This window comes from Neoarius graeffei, chromosome 6, assembly GCF_027579695.1.
Source record: "Neoarius graeffei isolate fNeoGra1 chromosome 6, fNeoGra1.pri, whole genome shotgun sequence".
Lineage (NCBI taxonomy): Eukaryota > Metazoa > Chordata > Actinopteri > Siluriformes > Ariidae > Neoarius > Neoarius graeffei.
In genome coordinates, this window is record NC_083574.1 from 86,642,440 (window position 1) to 86,657,743 (window position 15,304).

At 40.9% G+C, this 15,304-nt stretch overlaps 1 protein-coding gene across 5 annotated transcripts in view; it reads right to left on the bottom strand.

Annotated features, from left to right (window-relative positions):
• LOC132888134 (leucine-rich repeat-containing protein 49) overlaps positions 1-15,304 on the bottom strand; it is a 148,670-nt gene that overhangs the window by 90,060 nt on the left and 43,306 nt on the right. For all 5 annotated transcript variants that reach the window (XM_060924154.1, XM_060924151.1, XM_060924150.1 and 2 more), the window contains exon 7: positions 9,373-9,439. In XM_060924154.1, coding sequence (XP_060780137.1) covers positions 9,373-9,439 — 67 coding nt within the window. The remainder of the gene's footprint in view (positions 1-9,372; positions 9,440-15,304) is intronic.

Below are 15,304 nucleotides of genomic sequence, written 5' to 3' on the forward strand. Positions count from 1 at the left end.
TTTTAAAGGTTCTTGAAGATCTTTTGAGGATCTTTGTTGAGATCCTCAAAGACCCTCACAAAGAACTTTACGGATCCTTGAAGATCTTTGAAAGATTTTCACCAGGGCTGTCTTGGACACTTTTACCCAAGAAAAACCTGTCAACCTTGGAGATGTGAATCACTTTCAGAAATTTCAATAATTTCCAAATATGTACATTCTCCACATACATAAATACTGAAATAACTTTTGAACTCTTGAAGTTGCCGACTCTGAACAGATCCCATAACTTCTCAGACATACATTTCATAACCACCAGTATTGACTGTGACACAAGGAAAGGAGTGCACTAAACCTTTCTTTACCCCAACCACCAGAGTCTCAAAAACAACCACGGGAACACCGATCTGTAATCCAAGTTCGCCTCATGTTTCTGAATCACCTGTTGCATGTGGATTGGAGATAAAGCACAGACTGTGGTCAATAAATGGAGATCGTTTAGATGTTAAAGAGACCTCCTGGTGCTTAGGAGAGCATGACTTTTTATATAATAATATCGTCAGTGAAGGAACTTTTTTCGGGGGTTATGAAGGCATCAGATGAGTTACGATTCACCCTGAAGGTGTTTGCAACTGGTATATGAAAGGCCTTGGAGAATTTTGATGCACTGAGGGGAAAAATAGAGTTATTTTAAAGGAAACTTCATAATCGTATTGTTTAATTTAAGTGCACTCAGTCCAGGGAGAACAGGAGTAGGTTGGGAGAGAGCACAAATCTAATGAGAGAAAATGGGCACAAGATGACAATGAAAGCACAGAATGGGGGGGGGGGGGGGGGGGGGAGGAGAGAGCACACGTGCGAGAGAGAAGGAGGAGATCGACAGAGAGAAGGAGATAGAGAGAGAGAGAGGAGAAGATAGACAGACAGAGAGAGAGGGGGAGAGAGAGGGAGGGAGGGAGAGAGGAGAGAGAGAGGCACACAGACAGGGGGAAGAGAGAGAGATGGGGAGGGGGAGAGAGAGACAGACAGAGAGAGGAGAGAGAGAGAACTCTAACACAGCAGTGTAATGGAAGGCTAATGAGCAGCGCTAGTGGACAGCAGCTCCCGTGTGATAAAACATCTCCAGCACGCTCAGGACTGAAGCACAGAAAGAGGGGAGAACCGATCTCATGTACAAAAGTGAGACAGAGAGAGAAGCCCTGTGTGCGAAATCACTCACGACTCACTACAGCGGACTATATAGTGAGTTCACCTTTTTGTAGTGCTGTCCGAATGTACAGTGAGGATTATTACACCCTATATACACCCTATATATAGTGGACTCATAGTATCCCACAAAAAGAGGAAGAAACACATTATACATGGACATTCAAGTACAATTAAAATAGTAAGAGAATAGAAAATAAGCTAAAATAAGACATAAAATACAAGAAGAGTGCAGAGCGAGGAATTAATCAAAAGTCTCAAATTCGATTTAATAAAAGGCAGCGGCAAAGAAGAAAGAAAGGATTCAGCCTTGATTTAAAAGAACTGAAAGATGCAGGTACTTTGTATTGATTAATGTAGGAAATGCGCTCAGTATAATATGGATTTATCACAAAAACACATGCATGTATTTATTATTTTGAAAACCCACCAGCCGACTGATCTGGCACGTTTTAATTGTGCGACAGTAATGACGTAAATAGTGGCACGGTGGACTAGTGTCCAAAAGCGTTTTTTCATTTTACCAATGAGCTCAATATACAAGGCCGGATTAACTATATGGGCCCGCGGCACAGTGCCCAGGGGCACTAACCACTCACAGCCAGTGGAGGGGGCACCACATGACAGAAACTTTAAAAATATTTTGCGTGAATGTTTGTACACTTAAAATGGTTATACACTTGACATTGTTAGTCATATATAATTCATTATGAACACTAATTTCATAAGAACAACAACAATAATCATAATTCTGAGCAAGAGTGGCCTATGTGACCATTAACCCCCCTTTCCTCAACCTGTCAGTTGAGCCAGTCCACCTACGGTGAAATGCATCAATTTTTTAAAAACCGCGGTAGAAATGAAAAATGGACAGACATCAATTGAGTGGTTGTGCGAAGAGAAAATTAAAAAAAAGAGAGACTCCAGGCGTGTAGCTGCAATTAAAAATGTTCCAGTGTTAGATCGTTTTTTTATAAAAACATCGACAACTGCTGTCACTACCAGCGCTGAAGCCGAAGCTAGTGAAATCAGCGATGCTAGTGAGGGAGATGGCCCTGCTAGCACTAGCCGGGGAGATGCTACAACCACAGCCAGTGTTAGCCGTGCGCGCAGGGTGGTGGTGGGGGGGGCATTTGAGGTATAGTGCCCAGGGGCACCGCATTGGCTTAATACGACACTGTCAATATATAGTCCTCTATATAGTAATTCCCTGTACAGTGAGTTAGGAATAGTGAATGAGTGAGTGATTTTGGACACAAAGTGTATGAAGAGAAGAATAGAAAATACTGAAACTGAAAGCAGAGTTCACATTCAGAGCATGGAGACAGTCAAAGCAGATTTTTTTTTTTATACTTCTCCGAATAATAATAATAAAAAACTTTATTAGGCACAGGGTTTCAAAAGCTGACACTTATTTACATGAAGGCTGTGCATAACATAAATATAAATTAATGGCAAATATATAACAACAAATAAAACAAAACAAGATGACGGTGTAGCTCACTCCGGCCCCGTTTAGTCCAGAAGCAGCGATCTAAAATGGGCCACCTTGCGCAATAAATGCTGCAAGTGATCTATAGAAGCGATATCCACCCTAGGAATACCAACCTACTTGCCAGAAAGAATCCAAAACGGCAATGAATTGACCAAGAAGAAGCGATTTTTGTTGAAGGCTTAATTAGTTCATAACTTCATTAATAATTGTAATGAAGCAAATCTGGGTAGAAGTTATATGCACCCTAGGTACCCCTACCTTCCTGCCAAGAAGAATAAAAATCGGTGAAGAATTGAGAGAGAAGAAGCGATTTTCGTGAAACGTGGACGACGGGCGACGAACAACACATGATGGCATAAACTCATCACCTGTCGGACGGATGAGCGAATAAAACATAGTAACGTGGATAAAAATATTAAAACTTAGTGTGCAAATTATAATAACTTAGAGATTTGAGTACGTTGGACAACTGAGTTAATCTAAAACATTTTTAGTTGTCTAAATAACCAATAGTTTGAGCAAAATGATTTACAGTGGTGCTTGAAAGTTTGTGAACCCTTTGGAATTTTCTATATTTCTGCATAAATATGACCTAAAACATCATCAGATTTTCACACAAGTCCTAAAAGTAGATAAAGAGAACCCAGTTAAACTAATGAGACAAAAATATTATACTTGGTCATGTTGAAGAAAATGATCCAATATTACATATCTGTGAGTGGCAAAAGTATGTGAACCCTTGCTTTCAGTATCTTGTGTGACCCCCTTGTGCAGCAATAACTGCAACTAAACATTTCCGGTGACTGTTGATCAGTCCTGCACACCGGCTTGGAGGAATTTTAGCCCATTCCTCCATACAGAACAGCTTCAACTCTGGGATGTTGGTGGATTTCCTCACATGAATTGCTCGCTTCAGGTCCTTCCACAACATTTCGATGGGATTAAGGTCAGGACTTTGACTTGGTCATTCCAAAACATTAACTTTATTCTTCTTTAACCATTCTTTGGTAGAACGACTTGTGTGCTTAGGGTCGTTGTCTTGCTGCATGACCCACCTTCTCTTGAGATTCAGTTCATGGACAGATGTCCTGACATTTTCCTTTAGAATTCGCTGGTATAATTCAGAATTCATTGTTCCATCCATGATGGCAAGCCGTCCTGGCCCAGATGCAGCAAAACAGGCCCAAACCATGATACTACCACCACCATGTTTCACAGATGGGATAAGGTTCTTATGCTGGAATGCAGTGTTTTCCTTTCTCCAAACATAACGCTTCTCATTTAAACCAAAAACTTCTATTTTGGTCTCATCCATCCACAAAACATTTTTCCAATAGCCTTCTGGCTTGTCCACGTGATCTTTAGCAAACTGCAGACGAGCAGCAATGTTCTTTTTGGAGAGCAGTGGCTTTCTCCTTGCAACCCTGCCATGCACACCATTGTTCAGTGTTCTCCTGATGGTGGACTCATGAACATTAACATTAGCCAATGTGAGAGAGGCCTTCAGTTGCTTAGAAGTTACCCTTGGGTCCTTTGTGACCTCGCCGACTATTACACGCCTTGCTCTTGGAGTGATCTTTGTTGGTCGACCACTCCTGGGGAGGGTAACAATGGTCTTGAATTTCCTCCATTTGTACACAATCTGTCTGACTGTGGATTGGTGGAGTCCGAACTCTTTAGAGATGGTTTTGTAACCTTTTCCAGCCTGATGAGCATCAACAACGCTTTTTCTGAGGTCCTCAGAAATCTCCTTTGTTCGTGCCATGATACACTTCCACAAACATGTGTTGTGAAGATCAGACTTTGATAGATCCCTGTTCTTTAAATAAAACAGGGTGCCCACTCACACCTGATGGTCATCCCATTGATTGAAAACACCTGACTCTAATTTCACCTTCAAATTAACTGCTAATCCTAGAGGTTCACATACTTTTGCTACTCACAGATATATAATATTGGATCATTTTCCTCAATAAATAAATGACCAAGTATAATATTTTTTGTCTCATTTGTTTAACTGGGTTCTCTTTATCTACTTTTAGGACTTGTGTGAAAATCTGATGATGTTTTAGGTCATATTTATGCAGAAATATAGAAAACTCTAAAGGGTTCACAAACTTTCAAGCACCACTGTGCATCACACATGGGACCACTGGCCGAAGAAGGCGAGGAAAGGGGGACGACCTAGAGTAAATTTTAAAATAGGAACGCGCTTTCCCTCGATAACAAGCATAAACATGTCTAAAAGCGATTTCTTTAGTCTAGTCCATGTATTTCGAATGGTGAACCGAATTGTATACACTCACTGGCCACTGTAATAGGAACACCTATACGCGCATATGCATGCACAGTGCGATATTGTTACACTCATTCTTACAACACGATGACATCGTGGCTCCAGCCTCTATGTGAGGCAGTAGCCACAAAAAACCTCTAAACCTCTTTCTCCACCCTACTGCCTTTGAACAGTTTCCAACACTACATAATCACATCACTGCTTAATCATTATTCTCCAGAATTAATGACACGCTTGGTAAAAACTCTGACCCTGTGTCTGAACTCGCACCTTATATAGGGCACTATACAGTGGGGACGCTATTTTGTAGCGCTGTCCGAAACCTTAGTGAGGATTATTTACACCCTATATAGTGCACTCAAAGTATCCCACAATGCATCACGAAAAATAGTGTACAACGATGGTCACTAACCAAAGCAATATATCCCATCATGCATTGCAGTCGTGCTGAAAGAAATCAAATTAAAAGTCTCAAATTTGATTTAATAAAAGGCAGCGGCAAAGAAGAAAGTAAGTATTCAGCCTTGATGCAGGGACTTGGAAATACGCTCAATATGGATTTATTACAAAAATACATGCATGTATTTATTATTTTGAAAACCCACCAGCCGACTGATCTGGCACGTTTTAATCGTGTGACAGTAATGACGTAAACACCAGCGCGACGGACTAGTGTCCGAAAGCATTTTTTTCATTTTAGCAATGAGCTCAATATATAGTCCTCTATACAGTAATTCCCTATATAGGGAGTAGTGAACGAGTGAGCGATTTCAGACACAGGGTTGCACATACCAGTACTAAATACAAAGGCGCCAATAATTGTGACGTGGTTTTGATTATGTTTTTTATAGAAATTATATAAATTGGGTCAGAGGATGCAATGTGTAAAGCCTCCATTATCCCCCTGTCCCTTATCACTGAAAAACTGGCCTGCAATCCATTTAGCTATCGAGTTGCTTAATCCGTCGCAGGGACACTTTTTTTTTTTTTTTAAACACACTCAGTTTGCATTCACACCTGTTCGAGTGCATGTTGACGAGACTGGTTGCTTGTGGTAGCTAAGCTAAGCTAGGTCTGTCCTCCGAGCTAGCTGCTCTCGACAAGGAAACATGTGACCTCTGAACCCTAGCTCCTAAACCTAACCCCAGATAAAAGGACATAACATCATGGAGGAAGTCGAGGATTTCACCCACCTTGGCATCATCATAGGCAGCACAGGAGGAACAGAAAAGGATGCAAGAGCCAGAATGGGAAAAGCCAGGACAGCCTTTGTCATGCTGGGAAACATTCGGAAGGCATGCAACATCTCGATCTCCACAAAACTGCGGATCTTCAACTCAAACATGAAATGAGTTTTGTTGTTTAGAGGGGCAGAAACTTTCTTGGCAAACAACAAAAACATGGCTTTTGTCAACAGATGCCTACGTAGGATCCTAAGAATATGGTGGCCAGAAAAGATTACCAGCGAAGAGTTGCTGACGAGAACAAAAGAAAGAAACGCCTATGGTAACCCAAATACAGCGAAGAAAATGGGGGTGGATTGGTCATACCCGACAGAAACCTTGGAACATCATGACAAGACAGGCATTACAGTGGAACCCCCAGGGGAAAAGAAAGAAAGAGCGCCCCTGGAGTACTTGAAGACAACAGCAGAGATCCAGACAGCTGGCTACATCTGGAAGCAGTTGGAGAAAGAAGCACCAAACAAGACAGAGTGGAGGAGGATTGTCAGTGGCCCATGTTCCTCTTTGGAACCACAGGCTTAACACTTAACCCAACCTTAACCCGAGGTCACATGTTTCCTGTATTTCCTACGGAGTTATTCCTTTTAGGATTATTATTATTTTTTAAAAGCATTCGACTAAGCTTCCTCATTATCCCGAGCATGAAGGTCACATGTTTCCGGTCTAGCGTGGAGCTCCAGCCTGCAGCGAGACTCTCTTGAAGCACTTGAACACGACATACTCGTAATTCCAACTTTACAAGTCGGAAGTACATTCCAGCTAGCATGTGAAGGCAGAACGTGTTCAAATTGTACTATGCACAGGAACATGTGGTCAAGGGGCATCATAGAGTGCAACTAATCTGTGTTAATTTTTTTAAATGCTATTTTATAATTATGATTAACCAAAATTAACACATTAGACAACCCTAGTTTAAGTATAAAGACTTTTTTCCCCTTTTGTTAGGATTGATTTAATTATACTTTAACAGTTATTCCATGAAATCAAGTCGTATATGAGCTGATGGCTGACGAGGTGCATAGCACGAGTTGGCTATAATCCATGTACGACGAGATTGACTGGAATAACTCTTTTATTCTATCCACATTCACTGGATTTTGAGAGGAGTATTTTTATTTTTTGAAAGTTCGATAAATAAAAACTTTATACAAAATGTCCGACAAAACAATTTCCGCTTAGAATGTAAACAAACCAGCGAAATGACAGGAGTAATTTGTGAAAAATGCTACAATAATAATAATAATTCTTGAAAAATAAAAAATAAAAATGTTCTTACTGTCAAATACTTTTATTCCATATTTTGTTGCTTTTTTTTGTGGTTTTGTTTTCGAATAGTTTTAATTTCGTCCTCGGTTGGTTCAGCAACATGCTCCGCCATTTTGTTTTTCTCTACTCACGGCCAGTGATGGGAATAACGGCGTTAAAAATAAACGGCGTTACTAACGGCGTTACTTTTTTTAGTAACGAGTAATCTAACTAATTACTTTTTACATCGTTATAACGCCGTTCCCGTTACTTACAATAAAATACTATGCGTTACTTTATTAAAGCTGTTCTCATCTGGCACGCTGCTCGTTCAGCCTCTCTTTACTCTGCTTTAGCGTGGGGCGGGGAGACACGAGACAACGGCACAGTAAGCCAATCAGAGTAGATTTGGACAACATACGTAGGTAGGCCACGCCTACTGCACTACTGCGCGCTCTTTCAATCGGAAGACACAGCGATGGTGAGCGGTCAGCCCAACACTGCGCTTTCACACTGGAAATACAGCCATTACTTTTCATTACTTGAAATAAAAGGCAAGAGTGTTTACGTGCAATGCACATTATGTCGAGGAACAAAGCGTTTGTCCTCGTCAGTGGCCAGAAATTAGTAACATAATTTTAATAACTACAAAAATATATTACATTTGATAGATGTCTTATCTCACATTGTCCCACAAAAATATTAATATAGTGTAGATAACGTTACTAATTGGTTCTGTTAAGTGTCCATTTCAGTCATTAAACACATTTAACATTCACTTTTATTATGATTACACTAATTGAATTTGATTTTTTTTTGAGGGGGAACAAAATGTAACGGATTAATTACTTTCCCTGGTAATTAGTTACTTTTATGACAAAGTAACTCCGTTACTAACTCAGTTACTTTTTGGGAAAAGTAACTAGTAACTATAACTAATTACTTTTTGAAAGTAACGTGCCCAACACTGCTCACGGCATATGAGCTGATATCCTAGTAATAGAGTAGCCAGTCAGAGCATGCGATTGCTCATATCCAGTGAATGTGGATAGAATGATACTTATACTTAAAATGTAAGAAATGACTGTCAAAGAGTTTACTTGCAAAGTGCTTCAGTTAAAAAAAAAAATTAAAGCTTACTAGTTTTTAAAGAAAAACAATACCGACTGGGTAACAGTATTGGTTTATATTCAAGGTTTCAGCGTCATGATGTGAACTGGAAAAGAAAAATTGGTACTGTGCGGTCTTGATATTTTTTAGTTTTAAGGTTATTTATATTTTGCTCTAGAACAGTTCATTTCTTTCATACTCATCACATTTTTTCACAACCTATTTGACTGAGGGCGCCAATAATTTTGGAACTGACGGCTTAATTATCCTGTGAGTGAAAATCAAACCTGTATGGGCAATATTAACACGCGTGAAACTTCACAATGGGCCACTTTGCGAAACGATAATCGTCTAAGAATTACCTAGCCGTTATTCAGACACTCGGGAAGTGGGATTCATTAACGCACAGCCATTACTGCTCTCGTTAACTGATTAGAAGGAACTCCTGCGTGGAGCTTGTCAACACTGAACCAATCCGCCATTATACAGAACTCCGAGCTGATGAAGTGAAAAATAAATAAATAAAGCCCACTGCTGCTCTAAGAAGCTGTTCTGGGTTCAGCTCGGTTATGTCGCCCCTGCTGGAGTCCTCAGCATGCAAAGGCTTTCTCACAGCACGACATCACTGCCGACCAGCCAATCAGCACCGCCCTCCCTGCTCAACCAGCATCCGGGAAGACGGAGCTAAAGTCACGAAATATGCAATCAGGCTGGCAGCAGGTGAAACATCAGGCTGGTGCAGTCTGGTGGTGAAATACAGTACAGACAGCATTACTAAAGGACTCGGAGTTCAATACCTGGTTTTCGTGTAAGTCCAGTACATCGAGTTTGGTCAGGTTGTCCAGACCACATATCCTCTGGATTCTGAAAGAACAAGACAGAAAAAAGCCAACAAGCCAAAATGCATTACATGGTTTTCTTTGAGTTGTCTTTGTTATGTGTGTGTGGTGGTCTGGGAAAACCTGTTGGATATCACTGTGGCTTTTGAGTTCTTCTGCCAATATACAGTATATCAGGGGTTCTCAACCTTTTCTACTTTAAAGCTAGACGGCCTTTCGATTTCATAAAACCTGTGAAATTTAGTTCTGTCTGAAATGTGGTCATTGTGATATCTGTTTATTTCTGCAATAGCTCACAAAATATCAGGCCATTCTGTTCTGTAGCTGGAAAGTTAAGAGGATTGAGGAGATTCCCGAGCAAATAAAGTGCATGAAATCGCTCGCTTCGCGCAGTCAAGCAGACAGAGGAAGTCCGTGGTGTGTGCGCTGCGCATGCGCAGGTTTACCTTTGAGCGTGCACTGACAGTTCCATCATTCTGTCGCTAAACAAACAGCTGATCACACCGAGGTGCTCGCTGAGCGCCGATATTTATTAGTCTGGTCCTGCGTTTCCTTTCCTTTGTATATAACATAACGTCTTTCATTTTTTTCGCGGTCCGGTTTCCATCAAATCCTGCGTTCTGATTGGCTGGCGAGCAGGTCCGTATCCTATGGTACGGACCCCAGTTACGGACCTCTGTCAACTCGCTCGTTCACAACAACAAACATAGTAGCAATTTTTGTCAACACTTATCTTTTTTATAAGATTTATTTAAAAGATTTTTATCAAAAATCTTATAAATTTCCAGCATTTCTCAGGAGAATAGCATTAATTTTACATCATGGATAGCGATAACGACAGTCTTCATAGTGAAAGCGAGTTTTACTACCCTGAGGAAGAAGAAATAAAAGAAAACATTTCAGGAGAAAGCTAAAAACCTGTAACTGTTGCTAACGCCGAGCAAAAACATGGCTGAATCCTGAATGACTCAATTTTGTATAAATAGGGGACTACATAGGCGGCAAAATGTAGGGTTTTTTTTCCTGCCATGGAAGTGCACTTGTATACCGAGGAGGAAGCCATTTGCATTACAGCCGTGAATGAGGATTCAAAATGGCGGCTCGGCTCGGTTTTCCCTTTCGGGCGCTCTCGTTTTCTGTTAGAATTTGGTAAAGAAAAAAAATAAATATATTATTTACCAGCTTAAGGTCGGTCCATATGGTGAAATATCGTGACCTCGGCCTTAAATACTGACCTCGGCCCAGAGGGCCTCGGTCAGTACTTTCAAGACCTTGGTCACGGTATTTCACCATACGGACCTCCCAGCTGGTAAATAACATACATTTCTTCTCGCTTTCCGTTAGTGTAGTCTGTCTTTCACGTTTCATTCGCACACTCACGTCCTCCATGTTTTCTCTCGTTTCAAATTTGTATCCCACAATGCGCTAGAACGGGGAAAGCCCACCATGTGATGCATGACGTAGTATCTTGAATTGGGTCATGGTGAAGCAGGAAAACATAGCAGAGAATTTAGAGCCATGTGGAAATTAATTCATTAATTGTTCTATTCGAAAAAAACGAATAAAATTGGAAGTCTGCGATTCGAATTCAGTAGCTTTCGGTCCACTAAACAAAAATAACAGGGTGTCGGGGAAAATTCTTTTTATGACCTACACTCGAAAAACCTGAAAGGTAGTCTACCTTTAAGGCCCACCTATTCATACTCGTAACAAGTCGGGGCCCATTAAAAAGGATCCCCAATTATTTTGCCTCATCTATTCTATTAGAATCTAATAAACTGTATTAATGGGATGCGACATCACTCCCTATTACAGATGGGAGCCCAGGAATTAAATAAATGCAAGAAAAACAAAATTTTTAATTGTAGGTATTGTATTTAAAACTGTATGGATGTGCCAGAAGCCAACATAAAACCATGCACACAGGTCATTCTCAGTCAAAAGGAATTTAATGATCCAAAAGTGGAGTCTGGTCCATTAACACAAGAACTTATTGTCATGTTCGTGTTCAGCAAACAAGCGAGTTATTAAAACCAAGAAGTTCACTCAAAAGAAGTGGATATAGAAGGAAGGAAGAAGAGGAGAGACCAGCACGCCTCGCTGCACATCAACGGGACACAGGTGGAGAGGGTGAAAACATTTAAATTCCTCGAAACTCACATCAGTGAGGATCTCACCTGGACACATAACACACAGCAGACCATCAAGAAGGCTCAACAGAGACTTTTCTTCCTGAGGAAGCTGAGGAAATTTGGACTGTCCACCAAACTCCTCAGCAACTTCTACAGGTGCACAGTGGAGAGCGTCCTGACAAATTCCATCACTGTGTGGTACGGGAACTGCACAACTCAGGACAGAAAGGCTCTCCAGCGTGTCATTAAAATGGCACAGTTCATTTGTGGAGCTGTCCTCCCCCCACTACAGGACATTTACAACACCCGGGTCACAAAAAGGGCACAGAGCATCATCAGGGACCAAACACACCCACAACACAGACTATTCACGCTCCTACCATCTGGCAGACGCTACAGGAGTGTGAAAGCAAGGACTACTAGATTGACAAACAGTTTTTACCCCCAGGCCATCAGGCTTTTGAACCATGGATTATAATCACCATCTACCTCTAGATTTCCATCAGGCTTTGAACCATGGATTATATTAGCAATTTTGCACAAGACATTGCACAGTATATCTACCTCTATGTTTGCACATTGTTTGCCTCTCCTTTTTTTTTTAAAGACATTGCACAGTATATCTACCTCTATATTTGCACATTGTTTTGTTTGCCTCTCCTTTTTTTAAAAATGTTATCTTCATTTTTCACTCTACCTTTATATTTTGCATTCCATATGCACTTTATATTTTATATTTCATATTATATATATATATATATATATATATATATATATATATATATATATATATATATTAGTGCTGTCAAAAATGTCGCGTTATTAACGCGTTAACTTGACTCAATTTTAACGGCGATAATTTTTTTATCGCGAGATTAATGCTCTGTGACATGATGCCACGCCCCGCACAGCCAGAGTCCTCTGCCCTCCCCCGAAGAGCCACGGTGCTTGGCTTAGGTTTCGTTTTCCCATCGGCGTCTCCAGCCCCACTTTGCAGTGGCTGTGACAAGACGTGTTATGTTCTGCAATAAAAAAAAAAAAAACATTGGTGCCACCAGTGTTCGAACTATGCCGATATTTTCGGGGGGGTCCCTTATTTTCCCTTGGGGGGGTGCTTACGCTTGTCTCAGAGCGCGGCTCTCCATCGCGCGTTCACTTCGGATATGCAAATGCTTCCCGTTACACACGATTGCTATGTCAATAAACATCATTTTGCCAGTATTTTAGAGACCCCCCAACATTTCCCAAATCATGTTTCAAGGGATCTCATGTCTGTTTCAGGGGATCTCGGATCCCCCGTGTACCCCCGTAGTTCAAACGGTGAGCAAGCCCATTCACTTTTTTATGCTGATAAGAGAATTACAATGGTTTTTCATGTGACAAAAATGTGCGATTAAATTGCGATTAATCGCGAGTTAACTATGACAGTCGCGACATTAATCGCGATTAAATATTTTAATCGCTTGACAGCACTAATATATATATTTCTTTTTATATTGGTAAGCGTAGTTTGGTCGGGCAGTTGCAAAATAAGAATTTCATTACCCAATAATAAACCACTGTGTCTGTTATTGTGTATATGACAAATAAAAATCTTGAATCTAGAAACCACTCGATGGGATTAGTTCGTAACATGCTAACAAAGACGGATTTTTCCTCCGAGTTGGAAAATTATCCATCTGCTGAGTTCCCTGATGTCTCAAACTACCTGGTGCTGCAGATGTCGTTCTAAATGGACACACAGATGAAAACCTGGAAGAGCATGGAGGAGTATACAGTGGTGCTTGAAAGTTTGTGAACCCTTTAGAATTTTCTATATTTCTGCATAAATATGGCCTAAAACATCATCAGATTTTCAACACAAGTCCTAAAAGTAGATAAAGAGAACCCAGTTAAACAAATGAGACAAAAAATATTATACTTGGTCATTTATTTATTGAGGAACATGATCCAATATCACATATCTGTGAGTGGCAAAAGTATGTGAACCTCTAGGATTAGCAGTTAATTTGAAGGTGAAATTAGAGTCAGGCGTCTTCAATCAATGGGATGACAATCAGGTGTGAGTGGGCACCCTGTTTTATTTAAAGAACAGGGATCTATCAAAGTCCGATCTTCACAGCACATGTTTGTGGAAGTGTATCATGGCACGAACAAAGGAGATTTCTGAGGACCTCAGAAAAAGCGTTGTTGATGCTCATCAGGCTGGAAAAGGTTACAAAACCATCTCTAAAGAGTTTGGACTCCACCAATCCACAGTCAGATTGTGTACAAATGGAGGAAATTCAAGACCATCGTTACCCTCCCCAGGAGTGGTCGACCAACAAAGATCACTCCAAGAGCAAGGCGTGTAATAGTCGGTGAGGACACAAAGGACCCAAGGGTAACTTCTAAGCAACTGAAGGCCTCTCTCACATTGGCTAATGTTCATGAGTTCACCATCAGGAGAACACTGAACAACAATGGTGTGCATGGCAGGGTTGCAAAGAGAAAGCCACTGCTCTCCAAAAAGAACATTGCTGCTCGTCTGCAGTTTGCTAAAGATCACGTGGACAAGCCAGAAGGCTACTGGAAAAACGTTTTGTGGATGGATGAGACCAAAATAGAACTTTTTGGTTTAAATGAGAAGCGTTATGTTTGGAGAAAGGAAAATACATTCCAGCAGAAGAACCTTATCCCATCTGTGAAACATGGTGGTGGTGGTATCATGGTTTGGGCCTGTTTTGCTGCATCTGGGCCAGGACGGCTTGCCATCATTGATGGAACAATGAATTCTGAATTATACCAGCGAATTCTAAAGGAAAATGTCAGGACATCTGTCCATGAACTGAATCTCAAGAGACAGAAAATTCTAAAGGGTTCACAAACTTTCAAGCACCACTGTAACTTTTTATATGTGGCTGGGTTAAAGATCTGAGGATGGGGACACCATAAGATAAATCCTGTATCGTTTTTGCCCGGGTAAGGAGGAATTTCTGGGCTTTTTGTACATCTCTTTGAGATGGTTGCTATGACGCTACAAGTTTTAGTATCTGGTGTAAACAAACCACAGCCGCTCGAGTCCCAATCCTCCCTGCTCTTCGCTTCCAGGTAAATCATTCACAAAGATCCACAGAAATGCATTTAAAGACCTGGGCATTACACGTATTATATTATATATGCGTTAGTTTACAGTTTAGCAACCACAAACAATCAGTAAACAAAAACACATCTGAGGACTGAAGCGTCTCCTGAACTTCAAAACATGACGAAATAACAATGGTGAGAAAAGGTGATTTGCGAATCCAAACGAAATAAAATCAGAGGAATTTACAAACCTTTCCCGAAGTGATCACTGCAAACTCGAGCGTTCTTTGACTGAGCTCCCTTTGAGGTTCAACAGCCACCTTTCTCATCGTCTTTCGGTAAAATCCTTTGCCCTTTCACACCATCACTTCACGAGGAACCCAGAAGAAACTTTTATCAGTTTCACGGTTTGTTTGATTCGAGCAGCTCAAATCAATGCAAGTGTAGGACGTTTTAATGACTAGCAAGGCGCCCCAGTGATAGTAACGTTTTGTGAAAAGTGAGCTTAAATGACCGAGTTGACCACCACTTCATGTCTTGCATATCTAATGATGCAGATGTGACGTCGGATGAAACCCAGCAATTGTACCCTACTAAAAATTAGCTTCAACTTGGGGGGGGGGGGAATTGCAGCCCACTAGATGGCGCTTGGCAGCCCATTGTGGTTGAGAAACACTGCAGTATATGGACAA